The sequence below is a fragment of the Bos mutus genome, chromosome X (assembly GCF_027580195.1).
Source record: "Bos mutus isolate GX-2022 chromosome X, NWIPB_WYAK_1.1, whole genome shotgun sequence".
Lineage (NCBI taxonomy): Eukaryota > Metazoa > Chordata > Mammalia > Artiodactyla > Bovidae > Bos > Bos mutus.
This window is the reverse complement of record NC_091646.1, coordinates 93,281,182-93,299,426: the sequence shown is the minus strand read 5'-3', so window position 1 is coordinate 93,299,426 and position 18,245 is coordinate 93,281,182. Positions and strand designations below refer to the sequence as shown.

General features: G+C 38.9%; 1 protein-coding gene across 1 annotated transcript in view; it reads right to left on the bottom strand.

Moving 5' to 3' along the window:
* Positions 1–18,245, bottom strand: part of RPGR (retinitis pigmentosa GTPase regulator) — a 61,632-nt gene that overhangs the window by 18,537 nt on the left and 24,850 nt on the right. Inside the window, exons 10-13 of the mRNA XM_070365790.1 lie at positions 15,429–15,600; positions 10,654–10,751; positions 10,200–10,262; positions 6,928–7,869 (exon numbers count right to left, since the gene is read on the bottom strand). Coding sequence (XP_070221891.1) covers positions 6,928–7,869; positions 10,200–10,262; positions 10,654–10,751; positions 15,429–15,600 — 1,275 coding nt within the window. The remainder of the gene's footprint in view (positions 1–6,927; positions 7,870–10,199; positions 10,263–10,653; positions 10,752–15,428; positions 15,601–18,245) is intronic.

Genomic DNA, 18,245 nt, shown 5'->3' with positions numbered 1-18,245 from the left:
AAGGAATGTAATCTTATTCTTGTTCTCAGCTTTACTCTAGTATTTCCCCCTGTTTTTCCTTAGAAGATTTATCTTCCTCTTTATCTTAAACACATGATCCATGATTGTAATTTATGTGTCTTATTTTTTAACTATTTGATAACAAATTAGGATACAGAGGGAACTCTGGTCCCCTGACAGCACTAATATCTAAATTCTAGGCTGAGGCTAATCATGTGAATGCCATCAGCCTTCATCATGGTTCAAACGCTGAGGGGTGGCATTTGACTCATGTATGGTGTGTAACAGGAGTTTCACTCCACCCCATAGTTAAGGGTTATCATTATTGTAATCTATTTCATTCCCATGGACCTACATCCATAAGCTAATTTTTGAGGGGTTCCTATGTTGTGTTTAAATAAAAGTAAGGTTTACAGGCACATGAAGCTATATTCATGCACATCGGCCAGTGACTTGGAGATTCGTGACGATAGCATTGTACCTAACCTGATGTGATCAGAGAGGATAATTAGAGTGAAACAGATTAGCATTTGCTGAGTATCTCTAACATGTTCCATATGTTAACTAACTTCACTATTAAAAGACCCTCCTTCCTTTACTAAAAGAAGGAAGTAAAACTCAGAAAAGTTAAAAAAAACTTTTCCAGGTGTCCACTCAGCTAATCAGTAAGGGCTGGGACAGGAACTCAGGCCCATGCTCTGAACCGACTCTGCCCAAATAATTTGCAGACTGTAATGGCTGCCCTCAGAGTTGTTTTGTTGTTGTTGTTTTTAAAAAACCCTTACTGATATCTAAAGCATTGCACACTTTTTTGTTGATAAACTCACATCAGTAATATCCTATTCTTATGTATTCATCATATATAATAATAGCAAATAATAAAAATTGAGCATTTTTCACCCCAAAGTCTCTGGAATACACATCTCCCTTCCTAACCTGAGAAATATGGCAGCAGAGCTCTTTGATATTTTATTTCTCAAAATCTAGTTCTGATTCTATGTCTCTGCAAAGCAGACTTCTTGGAGTTCACTCTTTGATGCAATGTGGGCTCTGCCCCAGCCCTGTGGCCCTCCACTGCTCCTTCTTCCTTGGCTTTGGGGACCCCTGTCTCCTAGAAAGTGTTCTTACCCTTGCTCCTTCTCAGACTTCCCTTTCTCAACCTGCCTTTACCTACTCATGTTTCCCTGAATTCTCTCCGCAGTTCTCTTTTCTTTTCACATTCTGAATGCTGCCTCTCATTCAAATCCAGTTTTAACTACATGCATAAGCTGGTGACACTCAGCATCTTCCCTGAGTGCCAGACCCAGATGTGTATTTGTCTATTGAACATCTCCTGGATGAAAAAGCCCCAGGCAGTCTCCTCAGTTTGCCCCTGCTCCTCAGTTCTCAGCCTCCATGCCTGGAAGTCTTTCTTCCCAATTCTCCAAGCCAGAAACAGGAAAATCTTGGCCTTTTCCCTCCCTCCAAGCTCTGTATCTTTACCCAATTCTAAGCCCTCCAATTCTATCCTAAATCTCTTGTAATGACACGTTTCCAACTCTCCATCCTACTGTCCTAGTCCAGCCCCCCTTCAGTCTCTGCCTCTTCAATTGTTAACTGCCTTCTGACTGCTATCCCTGACTCTGGTCCTCTCCCTTTCTATTCCACCCTCCATCCTGTTGACAGAAGGATGCCACAAAAGCCGAAGTGTGATCAACCTTACTCCTGTTTAACATCTTTTACAAACACAGAAGGTCTCACACCTCTCTATCTAGTCCAATGCTACTCTAGGCTGCAGTCACACTGAAACACTCTCCTGGCTTCCATCGCCCAGCCCACTCTTTGTCTGGATAGGCTTTACTTTTCATGACTCATTTACCATTTCACTATCACTCCCGGGAAGCCCTTGCCTTGTCTTTCTTGGTGGCAGCTGAAGTGCCAAACTTGAAGCACTCTATTATGCTGATAAATTTTCTGTTCAATCTGTAGAAATAGCTTAGAGTATAAAAGCCACGTTCTTCTTATTAATTAAGGGATTCTGAAGGAGATCAGCCCTGGGTGTTCTTTGGAAGGAATGATACTAAAACTGAAACTCCAGTACTTTGGCCACCTCATGCAAAGAGTTGACTCATTGGAAAAGACTCTGATGCTGGGAAGGATTGGGGGCAGGAGGAGAAGGGGACGACAGAGGATGAGATGGCTGGATGGCATCACTGACTCGATGGTCGTGAGTCTGAGTGAACTTCGGGAGTTGGTGATGGATGGGGGGCCTGGCGTGCTGCGATTCATGGGGTCGCAAAGAGTCGGACACAACTGAGCGACTGAACTGAACTGAACTGAGGAAAGCCAGAGATTCATCTTCAAATCGTATTTTTATCATTGGGCAGATAAAACTATCTGCCCAAGAACACAGGGGTATCAGCAAATACTGTTAAGCAACAGTTCAGGCAGAGTTATAGGAACTCTTTCTCCCTGGTGTTCCTTCAAGAAATCTATACTTACCTAAAGTCCCTGATAGGTTGGAGGGCCACAGGAGGTTAACTGAGAGCAGCCCTAACTTCTTGAGATCCACCTGATTTGGGGTAGCTTCTGTCCTCTTTTTGGTGCTTGGTACGTAAATATTTGTTGACTGAATAATACACACCAAATATAAGTTATGTGTCAGGTACTGGGCACATAACTTTCACAATGGAAAGAAGGAAAGGATGGAATTACAGCACCTTCCTCAGTGGTAGCATTTTATTTTTAATCTACACGTATACAGTAATAGAAATACAGTATAGAAATCAATTATTTCTATAGTGAAATAATAGAGAACATTTCAATTACACTCACCTGGAGTGCTGCTGGTCTGCAGCGGCAGATGTTTCTGTGGTCCTCCTTTGTATCTTACCTTATTTTTCTGCCACAGTGCTCATTTGAAACTGTAATTCAATGGATTCTACATACACAACTCACACTTGCCTCAGAAATGATCACTGATATTGCCTCAGAAATGATCACTGATAAAGTACAGTAAAAGCCTGATCAACCAGCAGATGTGGACAATAAAGAGGGAACTAGTTACTCCAATCTACTTAGCCAAGTATTAATTCAGGTCTGAAGATGACTAGGCCAGTGCTCTTTTAACCAGAGCACTAGGCCTGCATGAATGACTGCTTCTAAAAGAGCGTAATTTTTTTGTCTTTGGCTGCTGCTGCTGCTGCTGCTGCTAAGTCGCTGCAGTTGTATCTGACTCTGTGCAACCCCACAGACGGCAGCCCACCAGGTTCCGCCATCCCTGGGATTCTCCAGGCAAGAGTACTGGAGTGGGATGCCATTGCCTTCTCCATTGTCTTTGGCTAGAGAAAGGTAAAGAAAAGGGTAAGAAATGCTGTTTACAAATGGTTATCTCAACTGGTTCAAATACTGAGATGGACATATTTTAAGAGCATCATTTCAGTATTGAGGCTGATTATCTCTTGAGTGGAAGATGAACAGCCAGACCTTTATCACTGTACTTGAGCTGAAGAGTTTCTCTTCTCCTTGGAGGTTTTTCCTCTATGAGCTCCACTTCTGTCATCCATCCTATTTAATCCTAAGTCTACTTCTAAAGCAACCACACTTGGCAATAGAATCAACACAACCCATACATTTTAATCTAGGTATTAATTCAATTCTAACATTAATGAATGTGGTAAAACACTGCAATGCCAAACCCACATATTTGGTTAGTTGGTGGAAGCTACCAGAGGGTCTCACAGCTAAAAGAAGATTTACAACTACCTTTAGGAATTTTTCCACTTTCTATCTGAGTCTTTCTCCTCATGGAAAATCAAATGTGTAAAGAATTCAACCTACACAAAATTCACAGGATGTCTACCATCACAATCCTCCTTGATAAAAGGAAAGTATAAGAAATCCATCATGTCTAAGATATTGAAGGGGCTAGGAAAGGAAAGCCATGAAGAAACAAACTGGCTGCATTATACACAATGGAATTACTCTAGTGGAAATCTAGCCTCTCTAAAATTCAATATCTAAAAGTTTCTCTTTTCACAAACAACTACTGACTGTATACATTTAATTTTTATTTTACTTGAAACATTTTGACAAACAGCAAACAGAGAATTACAGAATAGTGAATGAAGAATACATTGAAGGTAAGTAATAGACATTGGGAATGGCAGTACTGGGAACGAAGGGCTGACAATACAGCGAAAGCTCAGAAATTATAGGAGATGGAAATACAGAATTACATAAGACAAAAGATATTAAAGCTATCATAATTTAAGAGTAAATAACATTTTATAGAAAACTGGATTAATTGTAAAACATGATTTTTCTTCCTTAAAAATTTTCTTAAGCAAATAACAAACATGTTAGAATGAAAGAATCTAAGAGTTACAAAGGGCTTCAATTATCATACCATCTAATCCATTCTATTTTACAGATAAGGGAACGGAAGCCCAGTGAGTAGCTTTGCCTGGCCAGTAACCACTTATAAGATTTTCATACTTCTAGAATATATGTTCATTTTCATTTCATTATATATTCTGTCATTTACCCAACAGTAACTAAAAGAGACATTAGAGTCTAAACTCTGAACCCAACTGTCACTTTGTAGATTGTTGCAAAAGGGACACATTAAAGGTAAAAAGCACTACTTTAAAAAAAAAATGTGAATTCCTCATTTAGCTTTAAAGTAACACCCATTCTTATAAAATTATTCTATATGGTAGGCAAACTGTAGTCATAGACTGAAAAAAACTATGCTAACATAGATAGTTATAAGAGATTAGACATTTTTATAACCCTTAAAGATCCATGCCATTTTTAAAGGGACTTACTTATATACACAAACAAAATACTTTTATAATATACTCCTTCCTAACACTGTCTTTAGTGAGGAAGTAGAATATTAACTATATGCTATGAACTTTTGATATTTTTAGCTATATATTTATAATTTGGGGGGACACCAAAATGTTAGTTTGAGAAGCCAAAATTTACCAGTGCCTCAAGTGATCTTTATGAATTTATACTGTACCACATGTAAAGTAACCATGACACAAAATCAATGTAATAGAATGAGTGCCTATTATGCATAAGATGTTAAAATTGTTTGGCTGGACATAATCAGGTCAAATTCAAAATCTGTTACTTCAATTCCAAATAATGTGGTAATACATTATTCCAAAATTTTTTGGAACCTGGTGGCCCATTTACTAAAAGTTGTTTTGACTGCACTGGTATTTTGAACCTCTGTACTCCATGCCCTTTCCCCTTTCCCTCCCTGTTAGTAGTAAACTTTTTTGGATGTGTTCTATCTTTGTCATATTTCCCAGATCCTCTGATTTTGCTCACTTTGGATTCCCTTCCCCCACCCTTTCTTCCCTGCCTTCCACTTTCTTCATTGCCTGTCTCCTGGCACTTTCCCTTCTCTTCCTCATTGTTCTCATCTTCTTCCTTCTCCTCTCCTCTCCCATTCTCTTTCTCTTTCCTCTTCCTCACCACCCACTCCTTCTCTTCCCTTTCCATGCCTTCCCTCTCTCTCTCCCCTTCTCCCTCCTCCACTCTTTCTCCCCGCTCCTCTTCTCCCTCCTCTCCCTCTCCTCCCAGCCCCTCCCCCTCTTTCTCGCCTTCTCCCTCCTCTTCCTCTCCTTCCCCCTCTTCTCCTTCTGCCTCTCCCTCCTCCTCTCCTTCTCCCTCTTCTAACTCTTCTTCCCCCTCTCCTTCTTCTTCTCCCTCATCCCCTCCCCCCTCCTCTTCTTCCTCTCCTTCCTGCTCCCCATCCCCTTCCTCCTCTCCCTCCCCATCTTCTTCCTCCTCTCCTTCCTGCTCCTCCCCATCCCCTTCCTCCTCTCCCTCCCCATCCCCTTCCTCCTCTCCCTCCCCATCCCCTTCCTCCTCTCCCTCCCCATCCCCTTCCTCCTCTCCCTCCCCATCTCCTTCCTCCTCTCCTTCCCCATCCCCTTCCTCCTCTCCCTCCCCATCCCCTTCCTCCTCTCCCTCCCCATCCCCTTCCTCTTCCTCCTCTCCTTTCTGTTCCTCCTCATCCCCTTCCCCTGTTCCCCCTTCTCTCTCACCATCTCCTTCCTCCTCTCCGTCTCCTTCCTTTTCCTCATCCCCTACCTCCTCTACCTCTCCATCTCCTTCCACCTCTCCCCCTTCTGCTTCCTGTTCCTCCCCATCCCCTTCCTCCTCTCCCTCCCCATCTCCTTCCTCCTCCTCTTCTTCCTCTCCTTCCCGCCCCTCCCCATCCTCTTCCTCCTCTCCCCCCACTTTTTCCTCTCCCTCCCCTTCCTCCCCTTTCTCCTCTTCTTCCCGCCCCTTCCCCTCCCCTGCCTCCTCTCCCTCCCCTGCCTTCTCTCCCTCCCCTTCCTCCTCTCCCTCCCCTTCCTCCTCTCCCTCCCCTTCCTCCTCTCCCTCCCCTGCCTCCTCTCCCTCTCCTTCCTCCTCTCCCTCCTGCCCCTCCCTATCTCCTTCCTCCTCTCTCCCTCCTTCCTGCCCCTCTTCATCTCCTTTCCCCTCTCCTTCCTCTCCATCCTGCCATCTCCCCTCTTCTAACTCCTCCCCCTCCCCCTCCTGCTCTTCCTCCTCTTCTTTCTCTTTCCCTTCTTCTTTCTCCTTGTCTTTCTCTTCTTCCCCTTCTTCCTCATCTGCCTCCTCCTCTCCCTCCCCACCTCCTTGCTCCCTCTCTCCTGCTTCTTTCCTCCCTGTGCTTCTTTCCTCTTGGTGGCCCTGTTCCCTCTCCTTTTGCTGTTGTTCCTCCTCCTCCAGGTCTTTCTCTCCCTTACCCAGGCTCTCTATTACTCCCTCTCCCATGTCTTCCCCCTCTTCTCCTTCCTCACTTCCTGTTCTACTTCTCTGTTCCGCTCCTGAATTACCTTCCTTCCTGATTCCCTCACCTCCACCTTCAGGCACGTGTTCTGCCTCTCCCCCTAGCTTTCCCTTGCCTTCACTCACCTCAGCTCTGTCTGTAAGGTCATCTGACAGGAGCTCTGTTTCCTCTTTCTCTTTTTCTCCACACTCCTCCTCATTTGCCTCTATCTCTTGCTCCTCTACTCCACTTCCTTCCGAATCTTCTTCCTGTTCCTCTGGGATCCTTGATAAGCGATCACACTTAAACTCATATTTTGCCATGATTCTGGATAGCCTGTGTTTGGCCTCTTCATGTCTTTGTCTAATAAATGTTCTGCTATACCACAAATTTTGATTAGTTTCCACTTCATCATCATCTTTCTCGACACTGTTAAATTCTATTGACTCAGACTGCTGGAAACCATCAGCTATACTTTGCTGACTTTCACTTTCACCTTCCAAATAACTGTTTTCCTCCTCTATAGATGCTTGTTCACTGTCAAAGATCATATCTTGCTTGTCCCCTTTACTTTCCTTAACAAAATCTTTATCTTCTTCATCCTCAATATTCATGTATCTATTTGGTAAGTCATCAAAAAATGTATCAGTATTTTTTCTATTCTCTTCAGTTTTTCTTATATCCTTCAGATCTGTCATTTTCACCAGATCACTTTCCATTTCAGAGACTATTTCATTTGCTTCTGAATCCTTCTGACTTTGTCCTTCATCACTTTCCTTTTCTATTTCCTCAGTATTAAGTGGATAGATATCATGCTTATTTTCATGTCTAAAGGTCCCTTTTTGCAAACCCTCTGCACTGGTGCTGGTCTGAGGACTTTGCTGGTCTGAGTCATCACCTACGTCCTCATCTGAAAATGTTTCCATAGATATAGCCACTGGCATCGCATACATTCCTTGTGCCAAAAGTTGTTTATATACTCTCCCTTCTGTCACTTTTGGGGATATCTCTTCATTTTCATATTCATTACTATCATCACTTTCAGTATAAGTTGTATGCTGCTTCGGTTTCTCAATTATTTCTTGTTTCTGTAAATTTTTTGAAGTAATCGTCATACTACTATTAGTTGATAAAGTTAACTTATTTATTACAAAATACCAAGATTTTCCATTATCATAAATTTCACTTGGAGAATTAAAATGCCCAATTTTATCAAACATTTTCTTCAGATTTTTTTTTTTTTTTGAGGGGGATAATTTATGCCATTCTCTGTCTGTGGAGCATCTAATTTTGATTCAGTAATATGAATCTGTGTTTAACTTTCAAATTTACCACCTGCCTTAACTTTGCCATTACTCACACTACCAATATTTATTCTCTGCCCCTTTTCTTAATCTGAATCAATTCTTAAATATGTTTCCAGACTGATTTTGAAAAATACTGTTAAAAAATGTACACTTTTCTACTTTCCCTATTGTTTTGTCAAATTTTGATTGGTCTTTTGAGTCCACAAAATTCTGAAAATGAAAGAAACTAAATGAAAATATGAATTTTTAAAAAACTTGAAATAAGAAAAACCTTATTTCTAGAAGAAAAATCTGAAAATTACAATGAAATGTTTTTATCAATATACTACATAATAATGAATATATTTTTCTTTTCTAAACAAAATCTTTTGAGATTTCAAATTTTTGACCCTCTTCCTTTTATTTACTATATTCTTTAATTATAATAATTTGCATACATAAAAACTATGAGAAAAATACTTGAAGTAAAAATATAAAATTTTATTAAAATTTTATAAACTTCTATAAAAACTTATATAATGAACCATTGAGGTTTTAATGATATATTAAGAATATGAAATTAATTTCTTGCTGGACAAAATAAGGCAAATCAAACTGTTGATCTAAATTCTATAAGCTAATGGACTGAAATAGTTGATGAATTTGAGTCTCTAGATAGTAAAAGCTCACTAAATCAAGTTTTATAAATTGTAAATTGTAAAGAGACCCAGGAAGAGGTTGTTTTTGCTAAACACATTATTAAAACAGCATAAGTTAAAAATATATAGAAATACTATAATAAATCTTTTTTCACTAAAGTAGGTTTGGTAGGGCCTCCACGTAAAAGGACTATATGAAATATAAAATATATATTAGTTTAAAAGAAAGTGCTTTCCTTTTCTGTTTGTTCTCGGTCTCTTCTTTAAAAAGTCACAATTCTTTCAACAGCCCTAAGACAGACAGAGGCCCAGCTGCCAGAAATGATTTCTAAATGCACGTGGCTTTATTTCCTTAGCACAAAAAAGCAGCACAGAAGAGGCAGAGCCCAGAGTCTAAGAGGAAGGAAAGACACACAAAAGATGTCTGCTTGGAATTACAGTCAAGTCAACAAATCAGTTAGTCACTGAGCTTTGACAACTGTGTTAGGAAAAAAGCTCTTTCATTTTCAAAAAGAATGCTGTTACTCAATATACCTCTCAGTAAGATATAGATGGGCTTCCCTGGTGGCTCAGAGGTTAAAGCGTCTGCCTGGAATGCGGGAGATATGACTAATGAGGACTGGCACTAAATTTTTATAATTTACTCAGATTCTCTTGCATTTCAGTGACTTTGACTTTAAGAATTTTTAGTTTAACAATGTGGCAAAATAAATGAAATGTTTTCTGTAGACTTTGTCCTTCAATTTGCATTTCTCCAATTTATATTTCTAATCCTGAACCCTTCATCATTTCACCTCACTGGTCCTTCAAGCCAGAAAATGCAAATAATTTCAGGACAGGCTTTTCTCTCTCCAGGGTTGTGAAAAACCAGAATATTCCCTCCTCTTCTATTCATTTGCTATTCATTAAAAGTCTCTATAACTCATGCATGGTTTCTGACTAATTTCCAAATGTTTAATCTTGTTTTTATGCTACCAATTCCTTGATAAATTAAAGCCTATTCCAAACACTGTAAAAGCAATTATCAAATATTTTAACTAAAAACCACAAAACTTTAGAACTGGAAAAGAGGTTAATATCATCCTGTAAGGTCAGCAAGGTAACTCACCCAAAGTCATACTCAAACAAAGTGTGAGAGGCACTCAAAAACAACTGTAGCCTCTTCCAACACTTAAGAATGGTAATAAATATCCTTTGCCTTGACTGTAACAAAGTATGGATATTGTCAATTATTAATGACTCCAAAGAGCAAATTTCAGCTGTGAAATTCTGCCAGTCTTGTTGTATCACAGAAAATACATACCAACAGAATAAGCCCAAATGGAGACTATACATATTGTATCCCTATCTTTTAAATCCTAAAGTAAGTGAATACTTACCTTTCTTGAGTTCTTTCCAGAAACCTTTCAAGAAAAATATAAACAATTTAAACTGTTATTCCCACCATAGTGAAAACAACTCTCTGTATCATACCTTTTGCTTTTGAATTGGTGATAATTTTAGTTTTTCATTGGAATTCAGGTGCAACATGTGTGTCTGAAATAAATTTAAAAAAATATGTTCTAAAAAATAAAGACTATATAACTGATTATATACTTATACATGATTATATATTTATATATCATTATATGTTGATTTAAAATACATATAAACAAAATTAATACAAAACAGTTCAGACAATCATATAATCAACTTTCAATTGCATAATAATAATGTGAGGGCTGAAAATTAATTTTACAGTACTTAATCTATACTTCACTAAATCTGAGTTTAAAATAATAAATGAAACCAAGACAAAAACAAAAAGCTTTTTTCTATGTATATAATGGCTTAGGAAGTACCCATATACACAGACATACAAATACAAATACATGAGGAACTAAAACTCAAATTTGTATCTATATTGCACAAATAGGAAAACCAGTACCATATTTAAGACATCAGCAGTTTCTCCAAGGCTTTCTGAATCCTCTGCTGAAAGACTGTCTGTATCTTTCTCTTTGGTCACTTTATGTTGAAAATAATCTGAATGATTAACAGAGAAAAGATAGAACCAGATTTCAACAGAAAAGTGAAAGACAACTAGACAATAAACAGAAATTATTCTGCAATATAAAAGTACAGTTAGAATTTTACTAATAGGTCAGTTGGTAAAGAATCCACTTGCAATGCAGGAGACCCTAGTTCGACTCCTGGGTGTGGAAGATCTGCTAGAGAAGGGGTAGGCTACCCACTCTGGTATTCTGGCCTGGAGAATTCCATGGGCTATATAATAGTCCATGGGGTCGCAAAAAGTCAGACACAACTGAGTGACCTTCACTTTCTAAGGTCCTTTAACCTCATATTAAGGGAACTGAACAGAATTCATTCACAGTGATAGCAGTATTTAAAATCTTTCTGAAAATTTAAAGACCCTGACACTGATAAGATAACAACCACTTCATTCATATGAACAGAGAAACATTATTCCTTTGGGGTAAATACTACCAGGTATCAAGCACTATGATGGCCAGTGCCCAAAAGATCCCCATCAACTTATACCCTCCTGCTATGCATACCCTTGTGTAGTTCCCTTCCACATTTTACCAGGTTGGTCTGTATGGCCAATAAAATAAGCAGATCAATTTGATGTTACTGTGGCTTATGTCTCAGTCCTCTCTCTCTCTCTCTCTCTTTCTCTTGGATCACTTGCTCTGGGGGAAGCCATGCTATGAGTATACCCAAGGAGAAGCCCATGTGATGAAGAAGTCCAGCCTCCTGCCAATGGCCACGTGAGTGAGCTTGCAAGAGAAGCATGAAACATCCTGAACCAGAATCACTCAGCTAGACTGGTCCTGGATTCTTGACCCTTAAAAACTGTGTGAGATAGTAAATGTTTGTTGTTTTAGCCTTAAGTTTTAGGGTCATTGCTTAGGTAGCAACAGAAAAATAGTACAAATACCTAGAAACTTTCACAGAAAACCATAAGATTATTATATCATAAAGCAGATAATGAAAAGTTACAAGCTTAATTTGACCTTACATTTTTTTCAATTACTATATCCCCATTTAGCACATATATATGTATTTGAGAGGAGCTCCTTAATGAAGTCTTCACTGAAAATGCCAGTCCACAGTGCTCTCTCCCTTATAAATTCGTTCAATTCCAATGAATGAATAATCAGTTTGTCTTCATTCCATGTGAGGTGTTAGGTAGGGGATATCAACTTAAGTAACTGCTAAATCTTAATGAACTTATAGTCTAGACGGGAATACAAAATATGTGATATAGGAGAATGAGAAATCCCATCCAAATGTGGCAGATCAGGAAATTTTTCACTAAGGAGTTATAGGGAATGATGGATGAGTAGAATTCTGAGAGGTAGGGATGGAGGTAAATGGGGAAGAAAATAAGTCTAGTGCTAACAGAAGCTGTGGAACAGCTGCCCTGAAAGTTTACCATGTGCTTGGAACAAAGGCTTTTATACACATCAGGTTAACTCCATGATAATGAGAGAGGTAAGTGTTATATCCCCATTTCACAAATGAATACATTAAGGTTCAGTGACTCTTTTGGTGTCAAGTGTCAATCTCAAGTCTGCCTGGACTTTATAGGTTTTCCACTCAGTCTGACTATGAAGAGCTTCAGTTTGATCAACATCAGGGCTCAATAAACTTTTTCTGTAAAAGGCCACACAGCAAACATTTTAGGCTTTATGGCCATATGGTCTCTGTCCTAATAATCAAACTCTGCCACTGAAGTGTGAAAGCAGCCACAGACAATACCTAAATGAATGGTTTGAAGACAAAGGCTACTGAGAGATGAAGCTGGAAAAGCTGGTGGGAGTTACACGGGAAATTTACACTTATTAAAAAAAAGACTAGAGATCCTCTGAAGACACTGGAGCAGATGGGAACTAAAGAGCACCAGAAGGAGATTAACATAGAAAAATATGAACCAGGACAGACTGGAGATGACAGAGAGGAAGTTTAGAAAATAGTATATTGTTTAAGGTCACGGTCTTGGCCTTATGCTTAACTGAGAAAACAGAAATCATCGGACCTGATCTGTTTTATCTTCTCACCAACAAACGTACACATTTACCTATATTTTCCTGTTAAAATGTAGGATGTGTCTTTCCTCTTAACAAAGACTGTTCTGTATGCCAGCCCCTCCTGTCTTCTTAAGAGCTTTGCACCTTTGGTTACACTCTCTCTCTCTTGTGCTGCCAGTCTCTCTGGAACTACTGGTTCATGTCCATTAGCATACAAATACGCTCTCATATTTCCCACTCCCTCCACATCTCCCTCTAGCTGCCCCATTTCTCTGCTCCTCTTCATGACCAAAATAGGCAAAAGAACTATCTACACACTTTATCGCCCCTTCACTTCCTCATTTCCCCTTCATGCCTCAACTTTTAACACTCTGTCTTCTGTACTGATCTTTCCCTGGAACTACTCTTGTCAGGATCACCAAAAATATCCATGATGCCAGATCCATGGGATGCTTCTTTGTACTCTTTTTTCTTGAGCTTTGAGCAGTACTTTGAATTTGTGACCCTACTCTCTCCTCATTTTCCTCCTCCTGCCCTACTGGCTGATAAGGTTGAGAAAAGTGGCTTTGCCGGTCCTCCCTCTCCTACCCTCTAAACATCAGACAGTCTCGAGGCAAAATGCTGAGCCCTCTTTTCTTCCTGCTCTATTCTCTACAGTGATTTCACCAACTTCCATGAATTATAAATACCATCTCCATGTTGATGGTTTCCAAATTTCTATCTCTTTGTCCAGATCTCTATTCTGAATGTTACACTTTCATTTTCAACAGCCTGCTTGGTACGTCTGCTTGGATGCCTCACAGGGATCTCAAAGTCAGTTTTTAACTTTTTTCCTTCAAAGCAGTCAACCATCCTCCTGCCTACACATCTATGTGTAATTTATTAACAAGTTCACCTGGTTCTATGTCTAAAATGTATTTCCCATGGGCTCCTTTTTATATCCACTGTGAACACCTTAGGTCTGTACACCATCATCTCTTGCAAAAGGCTCTGAAGTTTTCTTCCCACCTCTAATCTGGTATCCCTGAATCCACACATAGGCAAAAATGATCATCTTAAAACATAAATGGGATTGGACCACATTACTCCACTGTTTAAAATCCTTTAATGACTTTCTATTACACTTAAGAAAAACACTCAAATCACTTAGCCCTCTCATGGCCTATAAAACCATGAATATTTTTTTTGCTGTCTCTTTTTCCAACATCATCTTGTCCTGTCTTTTCCTTCACTCTTGATTTTCTTTCACTCACTTTCTCTTCAACCCCAATGATCTTTCCTTTTCCTATAGACTGCCCTTAACTACATTATTTTCTTTGCCTGGAATAGACACATCCTCTCTCTCTGTGTGGTTATTTTCTTATCCTTTGTTTTAGCTTAAATGTCACCTTCTCATCTATGTCTTCCCTAACCTCCTTAGCTCCATAAGAAACACTGAAATCCACAAATTTAGAAAAAGTCACATTATATGTTGGATGTATGCTCAGTCAGTCGTGTTTGACTCAATGTAATCCCAAGGACTGTAGACTGTCAGGCTCCTCTGTCCATGGAATTTTGTAAGCAAGAATACTGGAGTGGGTTGCCATTTCCTCCTCCAGGGATACAAGTTTCAAAATACTTCTTATTAAGTTTGTTTTAGTAAACAGTCACAAGAAGATAAGGGATGGCTTTTCCTTTTACCCTAAAAAATTCTATCTTCACATTCTAATCTCTGGAAGTGCCAAACAACTTGCCCCAAACTATAAACTTCTCTTTTCCTTGCACACACTGCTGTCAGAATCTACTTTTCCCATGTATAGGGCTGAAGAGTACCAGTGATTCTTATCTCCAAAGGAAATACAAAAGTTGTGGTGAGATGTAAGAAACCCTGCTCCTTATCAAGGTCCTAGATGTAGGGAATATTCCATTCCCATGGTCCACAGTTCTTGCCTGAGTTCCTGATCCTTTGTTACCTCAACCTTTTCTATAGGTTCCTGAGCCCAAAGATATTAAAATGATCTGTCCCACTGTTTTTAATCCCAGATGCCCAGATTATCTTCTTAATTCCAAACCTACTGCTTACTCTGGTGTCCTAGTCCTGGCTTCCTGCCCTGTCCCTATCATCTGAGCACATGCCATGCGGCAACATAAACACATTCCTAAGATACATATAGTTAATAAATGTTGGAGCTGGCGTCTGCTCCCAGATCAATTGGACTCTACATCCCATACTCCTAACCATGATGCTATATTGCTTAAATGCATAACTTCACATACGGCCAGAAGACCTGTATGCAAATCCTGTTCACTTCATTTATAAAACTGAGTAACCTTGGGCAAGTCACTCAATCTCTTCAAGCCTTGTTTTTCTCACATGAAAAAATGAAGAATCTAACTCCCACCTATTTTGGGTTGCTTCTGGGTTTAAAGGTGATAATGTAAGAGAAGGTGATATGTATGTTATACACTGCTCTATAAAGATATGCTGCTGTCATCACATGGGATTTTTAAGGTCATCAGAGATGCTTTCTATTAGTCAGAGTATTCCTGGATTGGAGTTCAAATGAGATGTCAGTCTCTAACTAGGAAGAAAACAACTTAAGTGGAGAAAACATCTGAAGATGAACATGAAAACAGTAGGAATAATTGGTACATTTCTTCTGAGAGCAAGCAGAGTATCAAATGTTACCTGGTTCCATTGGGGGCATAGAGTTCTCATCTTCACATATCGTTCTCTCTAGCAGGTTACTTGCAGACATAGAGAAAGGAATTAAATGAGGCGAAAAACAAATGGGCTGTGGGGAAGTCCCTTCAACTGGAGGCAGTATTCCCGTCATTCGAAGAGAGTCCGGGGATTTCTCCTTTAAAGCAAACAGGTTAAATAAAATGTTAGATGGTGTTATATATTTAATATTGATGTAAACTACCCTGAGGTTGCAAAAACTATTGAAGAGAGAGACTTCAAATTGGCCAACGTCCCACAATGTTCACTCTTTAATAATCCCCAAGGGCTCAAAAATGTTTTGTTTTGTTGCCTCTGTGTCTAAGTTGCTCTAAATCATCAATCTGTAGGTATGTTTTTCACAAGATGGGGAAAAGTGTATGTGTGTTTTCTCTGCCTTCCCTGAAAAGAAACAGTTACTCAGGAAATGCAAACCAACTACAAAATACTTACAGGATATTTCTTAATTTTTCCATATATACTTTTTCATAATAAAAAGCCAAATGTAACTTTTTACCTCTAAAAGCATACATTTGGGAATTTAAAGTAATTTTTATTAAAAAAGGAATGTCTTCTTTAAAAATTACTTGGGATTTTACTTTTAAAAATATAAGTGTCCAGATTTCCCAGCACCACTTGTTAAAGAGATTGTCTTTAATCCATTGTATATTCTTGCCTCCTTTGTCGAAGATAAGGTGTCCATATGTCGTGGATTTATCTCTGGGCTTTCTATTTTATTCCATTGATCAATATTTCTGTCTTTGTGCCAGTACCATACTGTCTTGATAACTGTGGCTTTGTAGTAGAGCCTGAAGTCAGGTAGGTTGATTCCTCCAGTTCCATTCTTCTTTCTCAAGATCGCTTTGGCTATTCGAGGGTTTTTGTATTTCCATACAAATTGTGAAATTATTTGTTCTAGCTCTGTGAAGAATACTGTTGGTAGCTTGATAGGGATTGCGTTGAATCTATAAATTGCTTTGGGTAGTATACTCATTTTCACTATATTGATTCTTCCAATCCATGAACATGGTATATTTCTCCATCTATTAGTGTCCTCTTTGATTTCTTTCACCAGTGTTTTATAGTTTTCTATATATAGGTCTTTAGTTTCTTTAGGTAGATATATTCCTAAGTATTTTATTCTTTCCGTTGCAATGGTGAATGGAATTGTTTCCTTAATTTCTCTTTCTGTTTTCTCATTATTAGTGTATAGGAATGCCAGGGATTTCTGTGTGTTGATTTTATATCCTGCAACTTTACTGTAGTCATTGATTATTTCTAGTAATTTTCTGGTGGACTCTTTAGGGTTTTCTATGTAGAGGATCATGTCATCTGCAAATAGTGAGAGTTTTACTTCTTCTTTTCCAATTTGGATTCCTTTTATTTCTTTTTCTGCTCTGATTGCTGTGGCCAAAACTTCCAAAACTATGTTGAATAGTAACACATGAAAAAGATGCTCAACATCACTCATTATCAGAGAAATGTCAAAACCACTATGAGGTACCATTTCACACCAGTCAGAATGGCTGCGATCCAAAAGTCTACAAATAATAAATGCTGGAGAGGGTGTGGAGAAAAGGGAACCCTCTTACACTGTTGGTGGGAATGCAAACTAGTACAGCCACTATGGAGAACAGTGTGGAAATTCCTTAAAAAACTGGAAATAGAACTGCCTTATGATCCAGCAACCCCACTGCTGGGCATACACACTGAGAAACCAGAAGGAAAGAGACACGTGTACCCCAATGTTCATCGCAGCACTGTTTATAATAGCCAGGACATGGAAGCAACCTAGATGTCCATCAGCAGATGAATGGATAAGAAAGCTGTGGTACATATACACAATGGAGTATTACTCAGCCATTAAAAAGAATACATTTGAATCAGTTCTAATGAGGTGGATGAAACTGGAGCCTATTATACAGAGTGAAGTAAGCCAGAAGGAAAAACATAAATACAGTATACTACTTGCATATATATGGAATTTAGAAAGATGGTAACAATAACCCGATTATGCGAGACAGCAAAGAGACACTGATGTATAGAACAGTCTTATGGACTCTGTGGGAGAGGGAGAGGGTGGGAAGATTTGGGAGAATGGCAATGAAACATGTAAAATATCATGTAGGAAGCGGTTGCCAGTCCAGGTTCGATGCATGATGCTGGATGCTTGGGGCTGGTGCACTGGGACGGCCCAGAGGATGGTATGGGGAGGGAGGGGAGGGAGGAGGGAGGAGGATTCATTTTGATATTTGGGATGGGAACACATGTCATTTTTTCACAGATAAATTAATCGACATTGGCGTCAAACACAAATGGGTTTTTAACAGTTTTTAGCTACAAAACATTAACTTAGCAGTAGACTTCCTAGACTGAATGATTGAATCGCTCTTTCTCCCTCTCTCCCTCCATACACACACACACACACACACACACACACACACAAAACACATGAATTACGATATATATTCTTTAAAAACTATTACTGAAAATTAGACCAAATTTAATACATCATTTTACTTTCAACTGAATATATAGTATAGAGAAAAAACTATCTGGCACATTATATTTCTCTTTATAAGTCAGAAAAGGCTATTTTAATCTGGGAGCAACACTAACAACTTGAAAAAAACCAGAGAAGTTCTACTTAAAAATAAGGGACCCATGGGTCATGTCGATGTACGGCAAAAACCATCACAATATTGTAAAGTAATTATCCTCCAATTAAAATAAATAAATTAATAAATTTAAAAAAAGAGAGAAATAAGGGACCCAAGAATACAT